General features: G+C 37.5%; 1 protein-coding gene across 2 annotated transcripts in view; it reads right to left on the minus strand.

The window, feature by feature from the left end:
- The window catches only part of CDK14 (cyclin dependent kinase 14), a 513,399-nt gene that overhangs the window by 266,010 nt on the left and 228,469 nt on the right, over positions 1-18,920 (minus strand). For both annotated transcript variants that reach the window (XM_054726652.1, XM_008149228.3), the window contains one exon: positions 3,825-3,887. In XM_054726652.1, the coding sequence (XP_054582627.1) occupies positions 3,825-3,887 (63 nt within the window). The remainder of the gene's footprint in view (positions 1-3,824; positions 3,888-18,920) is intronic.

The following is an 18,920-nucleotide window of genomic DNA, read 5'->3' on the forward strand; positions in this document are numbered from 1 at the left end:
CTCCTAGATTCTATTCTTTAGGTCTGTACTCCTGGACTGATCAGATTCTCCAAAAAAGATGTCTATAGTTTTCTGCCTTGATGCATGGGTCTGCTACCTGTTTTTTAAAGCATCACAGGCTGTTCCTGTCTCTCATGCTCTCCTCTACCCCCTCTCACATGCCCAGCCCTGCTATACTCTGGGATACCCCTCTACAACCACCTTGCTGGCAGAGTGACAGAGAGTAGAGGCCATAAGGTTGTGAGAGAGCAACAGGCCAGGATTGCAGCAAGTGTACATGTCCTTCAGGCTGAGGGCTAAAGTCATGCAGGGCCACAAGGAAGTGAGGGGAGGCTGTGGGTCCTGGGAAGTACCCTGAGCTCTTAACCTTGGGTCTGAGCAAATGCCTATCTTTTCCTACTTCAGTGATTTTTAAAAATTTGATTCTGATTTTGGGAGATGATAATTTTACATTTATATATTTTAAAATATATACTTCTTTTATTTTTTAAGCTTTTCAGGTATCTCTGTTGTAAAGCCAAATTAGATGACTACTGAGGCTTCTTGTACCCTTAAATATTCCAAGAATTAAGACTGTCCAGTGCATTTTGGTACATCCTCAAGGAGCCAACATTTCAATGGCTCTGAGGAAAGAATACCTTTATATGTTCAATATATTTTGCTGCCTTTCAGTTGTTCAAAACAGCCTAAGAAAAGGTAAATCACATCATGCTCTTTTCAGAAGCGAAAACTGTTGGAGGGCATCAATCTTTGGCGACATTAAACAACTTCTGTATGGAAACAATTCCTGCTCGACATGACTAACATCTACACTCGCTTTTGGTGTTGCATCTAATTTCCTTGTCATTATTTCTATACGGACTGTGCCTCTCATTCCCCATTAAGTTTTTCACCCCAGCCTAGAAGCACCAACTCCTGCAGAAGCAAATCTTATTTACTGCCACAGTACAACCTGTACTTGGAATAAGTAGCCAATATGAAGCTTTGAAGTATAATGCACAACCATGGGGTGAAAGAAAAGCTTACGAGACTAGATTAAGAGCAGTTGAAATACCATTTCAAGGAGTGAGCTTACAAATGCTACAAAAATCACCAATGACCCGGGCCAAAGGACCGTGAACATGGAGATACTTTGTGGAATGACCTTTCTTTCTCTGTTACACCAACAAAATGTTCCATCAATACTTGCCCCAAACTCATGACACACAAAGGGCGAGTGAGAAAACGAAGCATTCCTAATAAAAAACCAGTGATGCCATGTTCTTTGAAAAGGTTCATTCAGCTCTTTAGTCTCAGTCCAGTCACTGAATTTGGAAGTTGAGAAGTGAAAATTAACTTAGAGTAGCTGTTGATTTCCACTGAGGCTTAGTCCCCTGGACTCCCCAGAGCTGAAGGTCTCACTAACTGGGCTCCTCTATATATTCCCAGGGTTAAAATGGGAAACAGGGATAAGGAGATATTATATGATTTATTTTAAACCCCATCAACTCTAGGAAAAGTACCTTTAATGTATAAATGAGACAAGTCGAGATGAGTAATTGTAAAAAAAAAAAATTATGTTCATGTGATAGTAATGTTTATTAAACATGGGCAAGATTAATAAAACAAGTCTTTCCATCATTAAAATTTCTTCCCCAATCTAACTACTAAAAAAACACTATGTCATTGGATACAGATTTTGAAGAAAAAGTCAAAAAAATTTTTTAATTAATAAAATAAAAACACAACAAAAAGGAGGTATATAAAAGAAACTAACAAACTATAAGTACCATGTCAATCCTATTTAAAAAACAAGCTTTGTGCCCAACTGGTGGCTTGGTGGTTGAGCGTCGACCCATGGACCAGGAGGTTACTGGTTCCATTCCCGGTCAGGGCACATGCCCAGGTTGTAAGCTCAATCCCCAGTAGAGGGCATGCAAGAGGCTGCTTATTGATGATGTTTCTCTCCCATCAATGTTTATATCTTTCTATCCCTCTCATTTCCTCTCTCTCTATTTTTAAATATGTTTCAATAAAAGCAAATAAAAAGAAATAAAAACAAGCTTTTACAGAGGTCTTATGTTTTATTTTATTTTTTTAATCAGAATGGACTTTAATTAAACACAGAGATCTTATGTTTTAAAATTATACAACTTTACTGACCATAAAAACTCTAATTTTTTAAAATATGTTTTTATTAATTTCAGAGAGGAAAAGAGAGGGATAGAGAGAAAGAAACCTCAATGATAATAGAGAATCATTCATTGGCTGCCTCCTGCACAATCCCCACTGGGGATCAAGCCCACAACCCGGGCATGTGCCTTGACTGGAATCAAACCTGGGACCCTTCAGTCTGCAGGCCAACACTCTATCCACTGAGCCAATCCAGCTAGGGTAAAACTCTCATTATTAATGCCACACAAATTATTAAGCACATGCAACTTATTAAGAAAAAGAGAAGCCCAATAGAAAATGGTCAATATATAAGAACAGGCAACTTATAAAAGCAGAATTACAAATGGCTAAGAAACTTAAGAAAAGATGTTCTTATAGCAGGCAAGAAAACAACAACATAAAAGTCATCAGAATAACAAAAATTAAAATGACTCATTACAGTCAATGCCAGTGAGAGTAGAGAAAAACAATTACCCTCTAATTTAAAACCTTATGGGAAAAAGTTCCAATAAAATTCATTAAAACTGAAATTATATCTTTTATTTAGTAAAGAGAACCCATTAGTTAGATATCAAGAGAAATAAGAGTTTAAAGGTTTATACTAATATTTACTCCAAAATCACTCATAACATTAACATTTTAAAAACAACCCAAAGATCTCTTTATAAGAAACAGTTGAAAAGTGCTGATACTATGGACTAATATGCAGTTATTAGAAAGACTGAATTATATCATGTACTGATTTTAAAGAACATGCATGATATATTTTAAATTAAAAATAACACAATAATATACGTATTATTTTTATAAAGCAAAAAAATAAATACACAAAACTCATACCCACATCGATACCTCTACAAGCAAATGGAAAAGCACACACACACACACACACACACACACACACACACGCCACATTCTGAAGAGTGGTATAGGCAATGACTGGGAAGAAATTGAGACAATTCACTTCAGATACATCCATAGTACTCAGTCAATTCTCAGGATCATGAAATGTAGTCATCTGAATTGCAAAACCTGAGCACATCGTTAAATGTTCAGCTAAAACTTGGTATCTTCTAACTCCCTAACATATGCCAAAAAGAGTCTTCTGTCTTAAGCTTGAAATTTTGGGACAATTTCTTAAAATAGTTGTGAGATAAAATCATAAAAAATGTAGTTCTTTTGACACATAGCAATCCAATTTGTAGTAAAAGAAATGAAAGACAGCAGTAGGAATAGAACCATTTATATTTGTTTGTACATACAAATGAAAAGTATGCTCTGTGAACTCACCATAACACTGTTTGGAGTCATAATAATACCTCAGATTGATGCTAAATAACTGGTACTTCAGTATGGGGTTCCAAGGTAGAGCTACCTGAGCTTCCCCTCTACTAAAACAGTACTACAATAGGGTTCCAGTGGATCTCACTCACTCCTGGCAAATGTTTCTTCATGAAGGAAAAAACATGATAAGATCTAAACAATAATACTCAGTGAAAATATTTAATGTTGAAGCATGGTTTCCAACTACAAACAATGGCTGTGGTTCACTTTGATATTCTCTTTACAAATAACATTTTTTAAAAAGTTATGGTAGAGAGATCAGACTTTGGCTCAAAAGAATGCACATGAAGAATGCTAATAGTTAGCTTAAAAAGATCTTTTCCTACCTTCACATTATCTGGATGCAGCCCCCCAGGGTGCTTGTCCATGTACTGACATAAATCAGTGTGCTGGAAGAAAAAAGGGAAAATGTATTAACATGCCTCTGGCTATAACATGATGAATCAATATTTTTCTACTTCAAAGTCACCATTACCTTCTGAAAAAGCAAATATAAGACAAGTGGGTGGATTTTTTAATTTACACAGCCCTATGCTCCTCCAACCATTTTTAAGCAAATTCAATCATTACCTTTACCTCTAGGCTCTGTTTTATGTTAAACATATCTGTGCATTAGAAAAAATTCATGTCCATAATTTGTAAAGTGCCTCATTCCCTCCTCATTGAATATAAATCTTTTAACTAAGAAAAAAAATCCAAAAACGAAAACTAAATACCTTAACTTAAAAAACAAAAAACAAAACTAAGACACACAATTAACCAATCCATTTACACTTTCAATTATCTTGTATTTTTCAAATGCAAATGCAGGCTATGATTACTTTGTGTGAAATGAAAAGACTACAATTAGACAAAGTAAAATTACTCACTGGATTAGTTCAAATTTCTCTTAGATATATTCATTAAAAAATAACTTTCAGGTTTCTAAAACTGCTGAACATATTTCAAAAAATATATACCTTATAAAATAGAAATATTTTCAAAATTATAAACTAAAACAAAAATATATACCTAAGTATAACAAAAAAAAATCCCTAGGAACATGCTATTATTCTTTTAAATAACCAAGCTTGGTTTGCCCAGAATTATATATATTCTTCTTAATACTTTTTCTGTTTAAGCACTACAGAAAGTTTTGAAAAAACATGTGAAGTTGCTATTCAAATTTTTCTTGTCTTACTGGAAGATAGCATAAAATTTATAACATTTAGTCATTCTGTAAAAGCCACTAAACATGAGTCTTTGAGTTCCATTTTCAGGAGTCAGTTATTGAGAAATCATGAGTTTTGTGATATATTCAAGAACCTTGTGGTAGCCATGGTGACAACTGTTCAGATTCCTTTATTGAGTTTTTATTTCATGGCAAGTGGTGATTGATGAAGTTATAGAGCAGAATTAAGCATTCATTCACTATTCACCACGAGTTTCTTGAGCCCTTGTTGTGTCCTAGACACTACACAGTCACTAAGGACACGTAAAGTGGCCAATTGAGGGCAAAGGGAAAGAAAATGGGACAGGCCTAACCGGTTTGGCTCAGTGGATAGAGCGTTGGCCTGTGGACTGAAGGGTCTCAGGTTCAATTCCAGTCAAGGGCATGTACCTTGGTTGTGGGCACATCCCCAGTAGGAGATGCGCAGGAGGCAACTAATCGATGTTTCTCTCTCATTGATGTTTCTCTATCCCTCTCCCTTCCTCTCTGTAAAAAATCAATAAAATATATATATATATTTTTAAAAAGAAAGTGGGACAGAAGAAATGCTCTTAGATATGATCTGAGACAGTATTGCCTTTATTTTGGACCACCCTGTGTTTAACTTCTAAATCAAAGACAAACTCCATGATGATAGAAACTATGTTTAATTTGGGAATTACTGTATCTCTGCTCCAGGGAAAATGTTAGACACAGAGAAAAACTGAGTATATACAGGTGGAAATAGTTTTACATATAGTGTAGCTCATTAAAATGACCTTAAAATATAACTATAATGGGTTCCATTGATTTTTTTTCCTGACTATATAAAGGTTTTATATCATGTAGTTAACAAACTGAGGAAGGAGTTCTCTACTCCAAACTGCTACTTTGTAACTCTGTAAATAGGAATAACATCTTCTCCATTGAAAGGGTTTGGAAGAACAAATAAGTAGTACATGAGAAAGTACTTTTCACCTATAACAGGATATGCAAAAATAAGGTATTATGTATGAGAGTGGTCATTATGCAATAAGATCCACAAGAGAAAGAACTATATCTAACTTGTATATCGCTTCTCACACATAAAATAGTAAACAGAAAGTACACCTAATCATATCAATTATTATATATCCATGACATGCTAAAATTATTAAAAATATAAAAATTCAGTTTACAAAACAAAGAAAATAATATTCACATTGTTTTCAAGATACAAACTAAGAATAACAACAGAAAATGAAGAAACAATGTATTTCTTTATATATATATTATTTACATTTCGTGTTAGTTATACCGGTACATATCAATAAAAAATCAGCATATAAACATAAATATTAGATAAACAGAATTCAAGGACAATTTAGTAAACATTAATACATTTAACAGCATGACATAACAATATAAAACAAAATATGATTTAAAAAAGAAAGAAGAAGAAACTGCCAGGCCCACATGGCTCAGTGGTTGAGCATCAACCTATTTAGCAGGAGGTCACGGTTTGATTCCCTCAAGTCTGAGTGTGGCTCGATCCCCAGTGGGAGTCGTGCAGGAGGTAGCTGATCAATGATTCTCATCACTGATGTTTCTGTCTCTCTCCCTCTCCCTTCCTCTCTGAAAACAATAAAAATACATTTTTAAATAAATAAATAAAACAAAACTATAAAGAAGGAGCCCTACCAGGAATTGGGGCAGGGGGATTCCTGATCCTCAGGCACAGGTGATGTCCTTCTGAATCTATGCCCAATGGCATTAGCATCATGAATTGCAGGAAGGAGGCTTCTTCAGAAATGAGATCTTGGGAAATGTAATAAAGATTTTTCCAAACCTTTAAAATGTTTTAATTCTATTTACTTAAATGCATGGCATGAAGACATATGTGTGTGTGTGTGTGTGTGTGTGTGTGTGTGTGCATACACATCACAAGCATACACACATGGCTGTCCTTATCTGTGTAACCTTGGGCATATTATATCAGCTCTGTATATCAGTATTTTGATTCAATGAGGATGACCCTAATATAATTAATGAAATGGATATTATGAAAATTAGTGAGTAAATATTCAGAATGTTTTTAGAACATTGCCCAGCGCCTGGTAGATGCCATAGATGATGATGATGATGATGATGATGATGATGACGACGACGACGATGATTTTCTGTGGTATGTTTGGAGCAGGGAGGAATATTTGGAAGGATTGCAATTAAAAATCAAATGATAAATACAGTCAGGAAACTGGAGCTCCTAGGTGTAGCATTTCATCCTTTTATATGTTTTCCTGTCTGCAAGCCCATTCTCACTCACACTCCACTGCTCTCTGTACACAACCACTGAAGCTACATCTCCAAATACACCATTAGCCTCCAATTGCTCCATGTGATTAGGTGTAAGAATCCAGAGGGTCTCAGATGGAGAAAGAGACGAGGTAGTATAAGGTCCCATTTTACACCCTAGCACACTTCTGTTCTACCTGCATTAAAAGCTGTTTCTTTTTTCTCTCTTTTTAAATACACAGCACTACATTTGAAACTGCATTAAATGTGCCAATATTACAAATTTTTATAACATTTCCTTCTTTTTAACATCTCTTCTTAGTACAAATGATTGGATTATATAACCCTTTTAATTTGCTCTGGTCCATAAACAGAACTAAACTAAACAATAACGCTAGAAGGTACCTTGTCATTCCATTTTTTTAAAGTCATCCTGCGTAGAATCACTATCCTCTGATGACGTGTGAATAATCTCAGATCCATCTGGCTTGATCTCAAGCTATTTTTTATTTTCATAATAAAAGGGGCACCTTTAGACTAGCGGCCTGGTGACTGCAGATCACACACAATCACTCTTTGCCCTTCAATCTCTATCTTGGCTCTTGGCTAACATTTCCTCTTTCCCTCACTACATTATGTCGCACCTCACCTTCCCACACCTCCAACCTTATTCACTCCATCACTGCTGCTGTTCTTCAGGGCAATGCGTTTAGAAGTGCTGTGTCTGACAGGATTTTACCTGAATGCCTGAGAACACCTCATCAATCTTCCATGCAGTGGGTGGTTTCAAATGAAGCCATCAAGTATGGCGAGGCTTACCAATGACGTGGAAGACAGACTGAGAGCAGAAAGGGGCCGCAAAGGCTCAAACCCCACACTAGCAGATCCTTCTTCCAAAATCAGGCTCCTCTTTCCGTGTTGTTGATGATCCATCAGATAGCATTTATTTGGTTATGTACATATGTGCAGGAGTGTTTCTGGGGGAAGGAATTTGAGGAACATATCTGAAATCCTAATGGCCTGAACAGAAATATTCTCTGTAAAGAAGTTTGCCACATTTACAATTTGGGTTTCCCCATATTGATCTGATTACTCTGTGGCTGGATCAATACGGATGACAGGAGAGAAATCTCCCTTTGTAAAAAGGCAGGATACAGAAAGACCACAGAAAATCGAACAGACTTTTCACTCACAAGCCCTTTCACACAGTAGTCTCAGTTAATTTCAATCATCTGTGGAGCTGAGAGCCCAGAGCCACATGACTGGTAGGTAGTCCGCAGCCATGCGACTTAAAAGAAAGGACATGAAAGAACACTCCAACGATAAATTATGAATATAATGACTGAGTGGAGAACAGCCCTCTAAAAGAGGACTGGGAAAGAGAAGCCAGCCAAAGACAACGATGAGGAACAAGCTGGGCTAGCACATTCATTTCTTCATGTTTTTCCACTCTCCACCTCCCACCCTTTCTGAAATTCACTTTGGACAGGGGAAAGAAGCAACATCCCTCCACTGAAAGCCACTGGTAAAAAGGCTCTCTGAAGACCACAAACCCCCACAACCCCTTGGGGGTGAAATTTACCCAAATGTTTTCCAGGGCAGAAACAGTTACGTCGATTGTGAAGTAGTCTTAGCCATTCAGTCGGTGCTTGTAGTATCCACGCAGTGAGGTTTTCCAATGGTTGGTTTTTGATAGGACCAAACCCACTACTCAAGAGATACCAAGATCCTCGAAGAAATTATGCTTTTGCATTAGTGTAATCAGGATCCAAGTTCGGCTGTCTGCTGCCACAAAACCCCAAATCGAGAGGCAGATGCTGGTGAAAAAAGAACGGGGTTTATTCAATTGCCGGACACTTGAGAAGATGGGGGACTCTTGTCACAAAGCCCAGCTCCCCATCGCAGTGCAGGCAGAGGTTTTTATGAGGAGGGAGAGGGAAAGCAAAACAAAGAATCAAGGGGAGGCGGGGGGAAAGTCCTCTATGAGCAGGCCAGCACAGTCCATTCCAATATCCTAAAACTGGTCAAGTGATGGTCTGATGTGCATCATCTCGGTCTTCTTCATCCTGGTTCCACCTCATCCTGATTCTGTGTTTGAAGGTCAGCAGATCTCCCGGAACTGGGATGACTGAAGGTCGGAGTCTGCACCTTCTAACGTTAGTTCCTAGGATTCTTATACAAACACGCTGTTTATCTACAAGCTGCATATTAGTCACAGTCAGCATTTACAGAAACAATGTCAAAAAGCATGGTGGGGTTACAATTCTCCACTGTTGCATTAGTATCGGCTTCCAGACTGGGTTTGTCTCATTAAGCAGCAATCCAAATGAAGCCCCTTCCCCAAAACACGCACTTGTTTCCATTCTCCTTTAATGTGAAGCATGGTGTCCACAATATTTGTCAGCTAATTTTGAGATTCTTCAGAAGCATTGCCAAAATATGACATTGAAAATAGCACAGCCCTATTTTTAGAATCTATGCTTAAAAAAAAGAAAAAGTCCTCGTGGGGATAACCACCAGAAACCCTCATTTTGAAGTTATGTTTAACATAGCCTCACATCCTTTCCTCTGTGTCATTTATTTTTCCATTTTGCCAGCAAGAGTCAATATATTCAAGCATGGTGTAATTTTTATAACATTCAAAAAAATAATAACTGCTTTACAACAGTAAGACTATGAAAATAAAATTAATTCTGAATTTCTTTGTTCTTAAAGGATAGGCTTATGTTATGTTTAAATACCAATTTTTAGTTATACTTTCATTTTGAAATAAATGAAAACTTATTTTTACAAAACAAAACAAAAAGTAAGTGGAACCATGTGATTAAAAAAAATATGGGAAATGTTAAGAACTAGTTGATAACATGTGCAAATTGGAAGCATAAGAATATAGAGCTCTCTTTTCAACTCAGGTTTTTTTTGTTTACGAAGTTCCCTAGACCTCATCCCAGTTTGATTGTAGACACTCCTATCTCCTTCAGGTAAGTAACCCCATTATAATGAACCTTTAAATAGTGCTCTAACTGGTAAAAAAGAAAATCATATCAAGAAATTTGCAAATTTCTAAAAGACAAGAGCAACTATTGCCACTCTTCAGTGGTACTGTATATGGCCCCAAGATTAATGACAACAACAGTAACTGTTAGTGTGACCATGGAAACATGTACAGCAGATGTGATGTCTGCTCCGTTACTGGCTAATGTCACCTTCATTATCGTAGTCCTAGGCCTGGGACACACCACATTTATTCTAAACAGAATCATACTTGAAGGGTAGTTATGAACTTTGGTAGAACTCACTGTCATTTTAGTGTTTAATCTATTTCACCTAAAGCTCCTTAAAGTCATGTAATGCACTGGGGAATAGTTGCTGCCAGAGGCAACTGAAGAAAACTTATAGAAGCTGAGCCCTCCTTTCTTCTACAGTAATCAATGCCGTTTTCCTCTAGCTATAATCTTCGTTTTAATCAGCTTACACTGCTGTAAGAATTAATACATCAAATTACTGAGCAGTTAGTTCCAAACTGCTCTCTTATGAAGTCCATAGGTTTAGATTGATTTTGAAATCACATTTTTTTACGTTAAGCTTTGTAGTACTCATCTATTTCATTCCCAAATTATAATTAATGAAATTTAACGCTATGAGATCCAACACGTGAGCATCATTCATTAGTGAGAAAAAGATGAAAAGAAACATTAATCAACTTTCCTTTAAGACAAAAATCAAAGCCATTCAAGATGCTTTAGAGAGGAAGTTTGTACCCACTATGTATCAAAGGGGTCTGTTTTTACAACAGTGGTTACAAAAATAAAATCTGGCTGTATTCTATCAAACGTTTTTTAGGCTTTATGCTAATGCATTGAAATCCCTTACCTTTAATGACAAAAAAGAAGACATTCATGAACAAGTACAAAAATGCTATCTCTTCCTTCTGAAGTAGAAATTCTAATTACAACTGGATTATTGTGCCTCATGTTGCCTCATAGGACATGGTATGACAATAGAGAGAATAAGGTCTTCCAATTTATGCCACCAACACCCAAAAATATGTTCTCCTATGGAATATTCTCACATATTCCACTATTCCTGAGCAGATTTACTTTATATATAACAAAGCCTTTTTCTGAGTTGTTTTATTTTTATCTGGTGTTAAACCACTTAGGAAATGTTTGACATTCTACCAGTAAACCACACACATATTCCCTGGGGACGGCAAGGGTGCTTTACATACACAAAAATCCTGCCATGGCAATCACAGTGCTGTGTTTTATTCCTATTTAAATTATTATTATCTAAGTATAATATATTCTCCTTCTTTTTGGTCACAGTAAACCTATATGTGACTTAGCTCTCCCATAATTCTGCCTAATTGGTTTCAGATGTCAATTCTGAATCCAAACTGTATGGGCAGCCTGGGGCTGGTGACTGGACAGAAAGCATTTCCAACCACATGTCCATCATGCAAAACCAGCCACCTGAAAGGCCTTTTCCATTAAAACAAAAAGCCTTACTATTTGGCTCCTGGCAATGGCATCAGGGGTAGACAGATTGGATAGCTGTACTGCGGCAGTAAGGCTGTTGTGAGCCATTCTTCTCTGATCAAAACAACGCAGACATTCAAGCTCCAACAGTTCAAGTGTCTGAAGCACTTCAATATCACAGGGCTAATTCATAAACTTAACACATATCTATAGCTCTATAGCTACGTAATTTATTTACCCTACCAAACTTCTAGGAGATATAAATGATTTTCCTTTATACATTATGCAAAGTATAGATTTAGAAAGTGTTAAGAATTTTAGGAAGATCTCTAGAAGTAGAACGCCTTGGTTCTTCAAAACCATACGTTACTCCAGCACTGAAAAGAATGGGTAAAAAGTGCTCTCGTGAAACAGTGAGGGAAAAGAGCTAGCCACTGTGGTTTATATGCCCTCTGGCAAACCATTCGCGAGCCTAACCGTATAATAAATTTTAACAGACTCAAATAGCCACTTTAAAAAGATGGTCATGCTATTTTGAAGCCAGGTGGATTGTTGAAAGGAAAAATAAAAGGCCAATGGGTATAAAGAATGGAATGCTCAGATCAGCCAGCATCCTCAAGAATGTGGGGGCAAAGGGAGGGTTATAAAGTGAGCCATGTAAAAAAATTTTTTGGAGTCAAAGCATGTGATGGGGAAAAAAAAATAAAGGAATTGGAATAGTTCGCAGGAAAACTTTAACTCCAAAAACACCTTCTTGACTTGCCCTGCTAGAAATATGGAAGATCCGAAATTATAGGGTAAAAACAACATGAGTAAAATAACTTAGAAGCAGAGTACTTACATGGAAGAGAGGCGAGAGAGAGGAGCAATAATGAGGGGAAGGGAAGATAGAGGAATCAAATGTGGCCAGTCTGGAATAACTTTTGCTGATTAGAAAATAGAATAGAGGAGCCTTTTTTTATAATCTTGCTTCTAAAGGGTAAGAGTAGGACCCGTGTAGGGACCAATCATACCAGATGCATGGCTTAGAACTTTATAAATTATACTATAATGAGGTTTAGGTACATGTTTTCCTAATTTTGAAAATAGTAATTCTGGAACCTGATCATAACAAAAGAGGTAAACAATTATAGTTTGCTAATTTGTCACCCACCTTTTTTTTTTGGCATACAAACTGAAAATCAGTTTCTTTCCAAACTCTTACAATGGATAAAGTATCTAACCTAATAATAGACAAACATGAAAATTGACCGCACCTCCGCTATGCCCACAGCCAATCAGAGCGAACAAGATAGCGGTTAATTTGCATATGCAGGCACTGAGCGGCCTGGGTCCCGTAAACATCCTCTGGACCCAGGCCGCTCAGAGCCTGTAGGCCCGCGCTTAGGTCCTGAGCGGCAGGGCCCCAGAATGCCCCCTGGCCACTGGGAGCCTTGGCAGGGCAGGAACATTCCCGCATCGCCATAGTGACGTGGGAATGTTCCCGCACCCAAACACTTGCAGAGGTCTGGGGTCTGGGAAACATCCTCCAGACCCAAGCCGCTCAGAACCTGTAGGCCTGCGCTTAGGTCCTGAGTGGCCTGGGTCCCATAAACATCCTCCGGACCCAAACCGCTCAGATCCTGTAGGCCCGCGCTTAGGTCCTGAGCGGCAGGGGCCCCAGAACACGGCCTGGGTCCCATAAACATCCTCTGGACCCAGGCCGATCAGAGCGTGTAGGCCTGCGCTTAGGTCCTGAGCGGCAGGGTCCCAGAATGCCCCCTGGCCACTTGGAGCCTAAGGGTGCAGGTGCCAAGGGGCTGGGTCCAGCAAACAACCTCAGGACCCAGGCCAGTCTGAGCCTGTAGGCCCCTTGCTTAGGTCCTGAGTGGCAGGGTTCCCAGAACACCCCCTGGCCACTTTGAGCCTATAGGTGCAGGCGCCAAGGGGCTGGGGGCGGGGCGGGGTGGGAACATCCCCTGTCACCATAGTGCCCCCAGCCGCTTGGGAATGCTCCAGCACCAAGAGGCAGTTTGGGTCCACGCCCCCAGCCTGGCGCACACGATGGGGGGCTGGCTGCTGGCCTCTGGGGTGGGTGGAGACCCCCGGCGGCCACCACTGCGTGCGGCCCAGGGGTCCCTGCATGCCCCCCAGGCTGGTGCCCATGGTCAGGGCTCATGGTCAGGAGGCAACCAAGGTGTCCCTCTCACATTGATGTTTCTCTCTGTCTCTCCCTCTCTCTTCCACACACTCTAAAAATCAATGGGAACATACCCTCAGGTGAGGATTAAAAAAAAAAAAAAAGCATATCCTATGAAAGACACATCTTGAAAATGCCTAAAGAAAGTTGTCATTTTTTCTTGGTGAAGGGACTGGAGTCCGTGTTGATGAAAACACCTTTGTGGCTGTGGTGACTGGTAGTGGCTGCAGCAGTGGGATGATGGGGCTGGTGCCTTCCCCTGATCAGCCTGGTTGCCTCCCACAAAGGAGCGTGGGGAGCGGGCCTAAGCCATCAGTAGGACATCCCCTGAGGGCACCCAGTATGTGAGAGGGGGCAGGTTGGGCTGAGGGACCCCCAACCCCAGTGCATGAATTTCGTGCACCGGGCCCCTAGTTATAAAATATATGAAAATAAATAAAAAGCATATAATATTTAGGTGCTTATTGATGACTCTAAGAGAAGTAAGAATGACAATCAAATAAATGAGAATATCCCTCTTCTTACCTAAAATGAAACATTTATAACTTGTGTTCATATCACTGGACCTAGTAGTAATGATTTTAGGAGGTTTTTGTCCCCCCCAACCCCCCAAGGAAATACAGAGGGATGTCTTAGAAGTAATGTTATTAATATTTTACAATGCTAAATCCTTCTAATTTCTTAAGCTTGGTTATGAATATCTGATTGTTTATGGGATAAGGGTTGTAGACTATAGACTCCAAAATGAGATAAAGAACTCTTTAATTGGAACAATAGTTTGAAAAATAAATTTATATTGCAAATGCGGAGTTCATGTAAATCTTTCTGGCTTTTGGGAATACACAGAGCATAAAATGACAACGTTTTGAGAAAAGTCCTGGCAAAACAGTGAAGTATGTAAAATGTCTGTTTGTTGTACTTGATTAAAAAGACCATTTATACCGTTACCCTTGTGACACACATGAAGAATAAGCATATTTATGCAAGTTCTCTGCTTTAAAAAAAATACTTTGCCATTATTTCAATATAGTACATAACGAGGCAAAAGTAATTTATGTTTCTCAAACTCAATGAGTATAAGGATCACACCAACATTATTTTTTAATATAAGTTTTTACCTACAGAGTGTGATGCTCTGAAGCTCTAGAAAATGAGGAGCAGTAAAACATGTTAAGAATCCACAAATATTGTTAAAAAGTTTAATAATAAAGAATAAAAAGACCTCAGATCACAGAGGGGGATAAAACAAAACTCATGAAAGTTTTTATTCTGAGTGTTGCCAAAAGTTAAAATGGAGTAAAAATTCCAAAGTATTTTTTTTTCAGGATCTATCACCAAATGTCAAATTGCTGACTTCTCTGTCATAACAACAACAAAAAATTAATCAAAAATCAAATCATCACTCTTTTTTGTCCCTTTTGCTACCGGCTTTGCTGAATTCATGGAGGAAGAAAATGTGCTTAACTACTTGCTAGGCATGAGTAGAAAATTTAAAATACCTTGGAAAAAATAACTCTTTTATTTTTGTCCTCAATCATTAGACACTTGCAAACTTGCCAAGATAATAACTTTCCCAGGGACTTGACATATTTGGCATATAGAATTGATGTTCTGAATATGAATCCAGAAACTTCAAGAAGCAAAAACCAACATTATTGCTCCTCATGGTATGCTTTACCATAAGCTTCTATGCCAAATCTAGTTATGTATTTAGTGAATCAGAGCTAAAAATATATGCTCGTGTTTTTTAAATTAGTGCAATTTGCCATAAAAAGGTTACTGAAAAAGTTTTCAAGAGAAAGAATATTTCACCACGTCTGTTGGGGATGAATTCGGGTAGTGCTTTTCTGATGCTGTGGTGGAATATACCATTTGAAAGTCAGTCTTAGAAAAATTTAGAAGTTACTGGTGCTCAGATTTGAAATAATTATAAAATTGTTTTTCAGAAAATCATACTGGAGAATTTGGGGCAAAATATCTGAATATTTACTTAAAAATAAATTAGTAGGTCTGGCATGTAATTATCATAATCAACATATAAAGTTAGTTGTAATAATTTTTATTCGGAACAACATAGCAGAAACCATACTTGACATGGAAGGTGACCACATCAATGCCTGACTCTTGACACAATGATAGAAAAGCTGGTGGGATGCAAGCTGACTTAGTGTCTGTACTTATCAAACATGTGGACTTTAATGTTAAAAGCCAGAATTAAGTATCTAATAAAATCTTTTAAAATCAGCATTATTTGAATTTGTTTTATTAAAAATTTTAAATTTATCCAAGATTTAAAATTATATGAAAGCATGGGATTTTTATATTAATACAAAAGGTGCATGCATTTTAAAATGTGGCTAATTACTGATACATAACTACATTTATTGATTTGAAATAATGGTAGCATTCACTTCTGTTAGTATAAAACGTTAAGAAAAAACATATGTAGTATGTGAATATAGCATACATATAATTAACTACACATATAAGTAAGCATATAACATGCATGTGAGTTTCAGCCATAAAGGAAGATAACACATGGTAACATTGGCTTTCTCTGAGGTGCTTGGGTAATACATTTTTGGGGATATATCAATCAGGATTGGGATATATCAGTCAATCTTCCTGAAGATATTGGGATCTGAATATTAGGGAATAGTAATAGTTTTCTATAGTAAACAAATCATACTCAACTTTTTTCACTAATAATATATAGTAAGAATATTAGATGACATTTATGTATATATTTTCATATATTTTAATAGGACATTTTGTCAAAAATTTAGTAACTTCAAAAGGATGCTACAATTTTATGAATTCAATTACTGCTTATCAAAGTTAACTTTTTTAGAAACTCTTGCTAAACCATATTATTTCTTTCCCACTCTGATCTCTACTATTTTTTTTCTGGTATAATATCTGGTATACTTGGACACTTAGGCCAAAACCCCATATTCTAACAGTAACTTCCCTGAAACAAAACAAATCCTTGTTAATTAAAGGGTGAGACTGTATTTTTAAATTAATCTTTATAACAGCGTGTCATAAGGTGGGTTCTCCAGATGGAGTCTGGGGTACAATATGCTGATTAGGTAGAAGGATACAATATGTTTATTGGGTGAAAGAAGGAGAAGGAAGCAGGACTGAACAAAGAAAGTCAAACTGCAAGCAGGCCAGTAACGCCTTGCCACCTTGCATTGGGCAGACGTGAGCAGGCCTTTTGTACCCCTAGCTCATAGTGACCAGATACAGGACATTTGAGGAAAGGCTTGACCTCATTCAAAATCAGTCTCTGGCCCTGCCAGCGTGGCTCAGAGGTTGATCATCGACCTATAAACCAGGAGGTCATGGTTCATTATGGGCTTGGTCCTCAGTGTGGGGCCTGCAGGAGGCAGCCAATCAATGATTCTCTCTCATCATTGATGTTTCTATCTCTCCCTCTCCCTTCCTCTCTGAAATCAATAAAAATATACTTTTTTTTTTTTAAATCAGTCTCCGCAGATGAGACAGACCCTGGGATTGCTGACAACTGCAAGCACTGTGGTGGCCATATTTACTGTAGCTAGGTAACACATCCTTCTTTAAAGGAGGGGATAGTCCCCAGATTTGTTTGTCACAATATGTAACAATGCTTTAACAAAAATCTTGAAAAGTGATCTACACTTATCACTCACACACACACACAGAGAATATGTCTGATGCATCAATTCTGTGGAAATAACTATATCAATTTGGCAAAGATTTACAGAGTTCCCCCTCTAATTGTACTATGAGAAACACCAGATGAGAAACCCAGCCCCTGCCCTCAGGGAGACCAGCTTCCTATTCATCTTACACAGATGGCATGAGACAGACGAGAGTGATCATCTTGATTTTTAACCCTTTACAACATAACACTCAGGTCATGGTATTTTTACTCGGGTGTAATCTGATTACATAAAAAAAATTCTTAGTCCTTTCTTTTCTCCTAATAAATATTTTGTTGTTAATATCTCTCTGCTTCCTCTTTCCCCCAGCATTGTTGACTTTCTATCTTGTTAGAATTAGATATCTTTCCTCAATATATTTCCAAAAATTCTAGTTAAGATACTCAACATGCTGCCTTTCCTTGTTGATTCTAACTTCCTTATTCAAGTTAAAAAAAAAAAAAAAAAGGTTAAGAGCCCTGGCCAGTATGGCTCAGTTGATTGAGCACCATCCTGTGCACCAAGTGGTTCGATTCCTGGTCAGAGCATATACCCAGGTTGCAAGTTCCATCCCCAGTTGGGATACATATGGGAAGCAACCAATCAATGTTTCTTTCTCTCTCTCTCTCTCTCTCTCTCTCTCTCTCTCTCTCTCTCTCTCTCTCTCTCTCTCTCTCTCTCTCTCTCTTGTTTCCTGTATCTCTAAAATCACATAAAAACATATGGGGGGGAAAGGATAGAGAAATAGAAGGAGGAAAAAAGATAACCAGTTTTATGTTCCAAATGCCCCTGACAATGGTTGAAATGAAAGCCAATAACTGAGATCCAAAGCTTTAAAACGAAGATCACATATTCAAGAAAAAAAAAGAGAAAAACCAGAAGATGGAAAATTCTTACTTAGCAAATAACTGCCATGACAAATTCGTGTTTTTTTTCTGTCCCTGAATTATAAAATAAAAATGAGGCATGAGCATCTGTTAGGGATTTGTACCTTGACTTGTATCTGCCAGTGAGAAAGGAGCAAATTACTCACTTGAAGTCTGATGTTAACGTAAAACACTAAGTTCATTTTCTAAAAAAGGTTTCCAAACCTCAAAAGAGGTTTCCATAAGCACTCAAAAAAACACAATGAGCCTGAAAAATGATCAATTTAAACATTCTTAATACTTAAGTTTTAAAATCAGAACTTCAGCATTGTTTATTTCCTTATATACACCCTTACATTGTAAAAATGTTCTTGTTGGCTTTAAAATACTCTCAAATGTATGATGTGCCTTTATACAGTGTATTGCTATCCCACAATCATCATAACAAATTATACCAAAAAAAAACAGCTAAAAGACCATAACAAGCATAAATATTTTCCATCAAGTCAGGACACTAATAAAGGCATGCTCACATTTTGGACATTGCTAGTATGCCTGAAAGTTTACTGATGGAACCATAATCTAGCAACAGTTAATTCAAACATCTTCAGTTCCAATAGCCTTGTCACATTTGATAAATTCTGGCAATTGATAAATAGCAGAGATTTATATGCTTCACAACCATTAATGTGGAAAGATATCTAATCACACAGTGGCATACACAATGACAAGCTCAAGCATTTGTCA

The sequence above is a fragment of the Eptesicus fuscus genome, chromosome 14 (genome assembly GCF_027574615.1).
Source record: "Eptesicus fuscus isolate TK198812 chromosome 14, DD_ASM_mEF_20220401, whole genome shotgun sequence".
Lineage (NCBI taxonomy): Eukaryota > Metazoa > Chordata > Mammalia > Chiroptera > Vespertilionidae > Eptesicus > Eptesicus fuscus.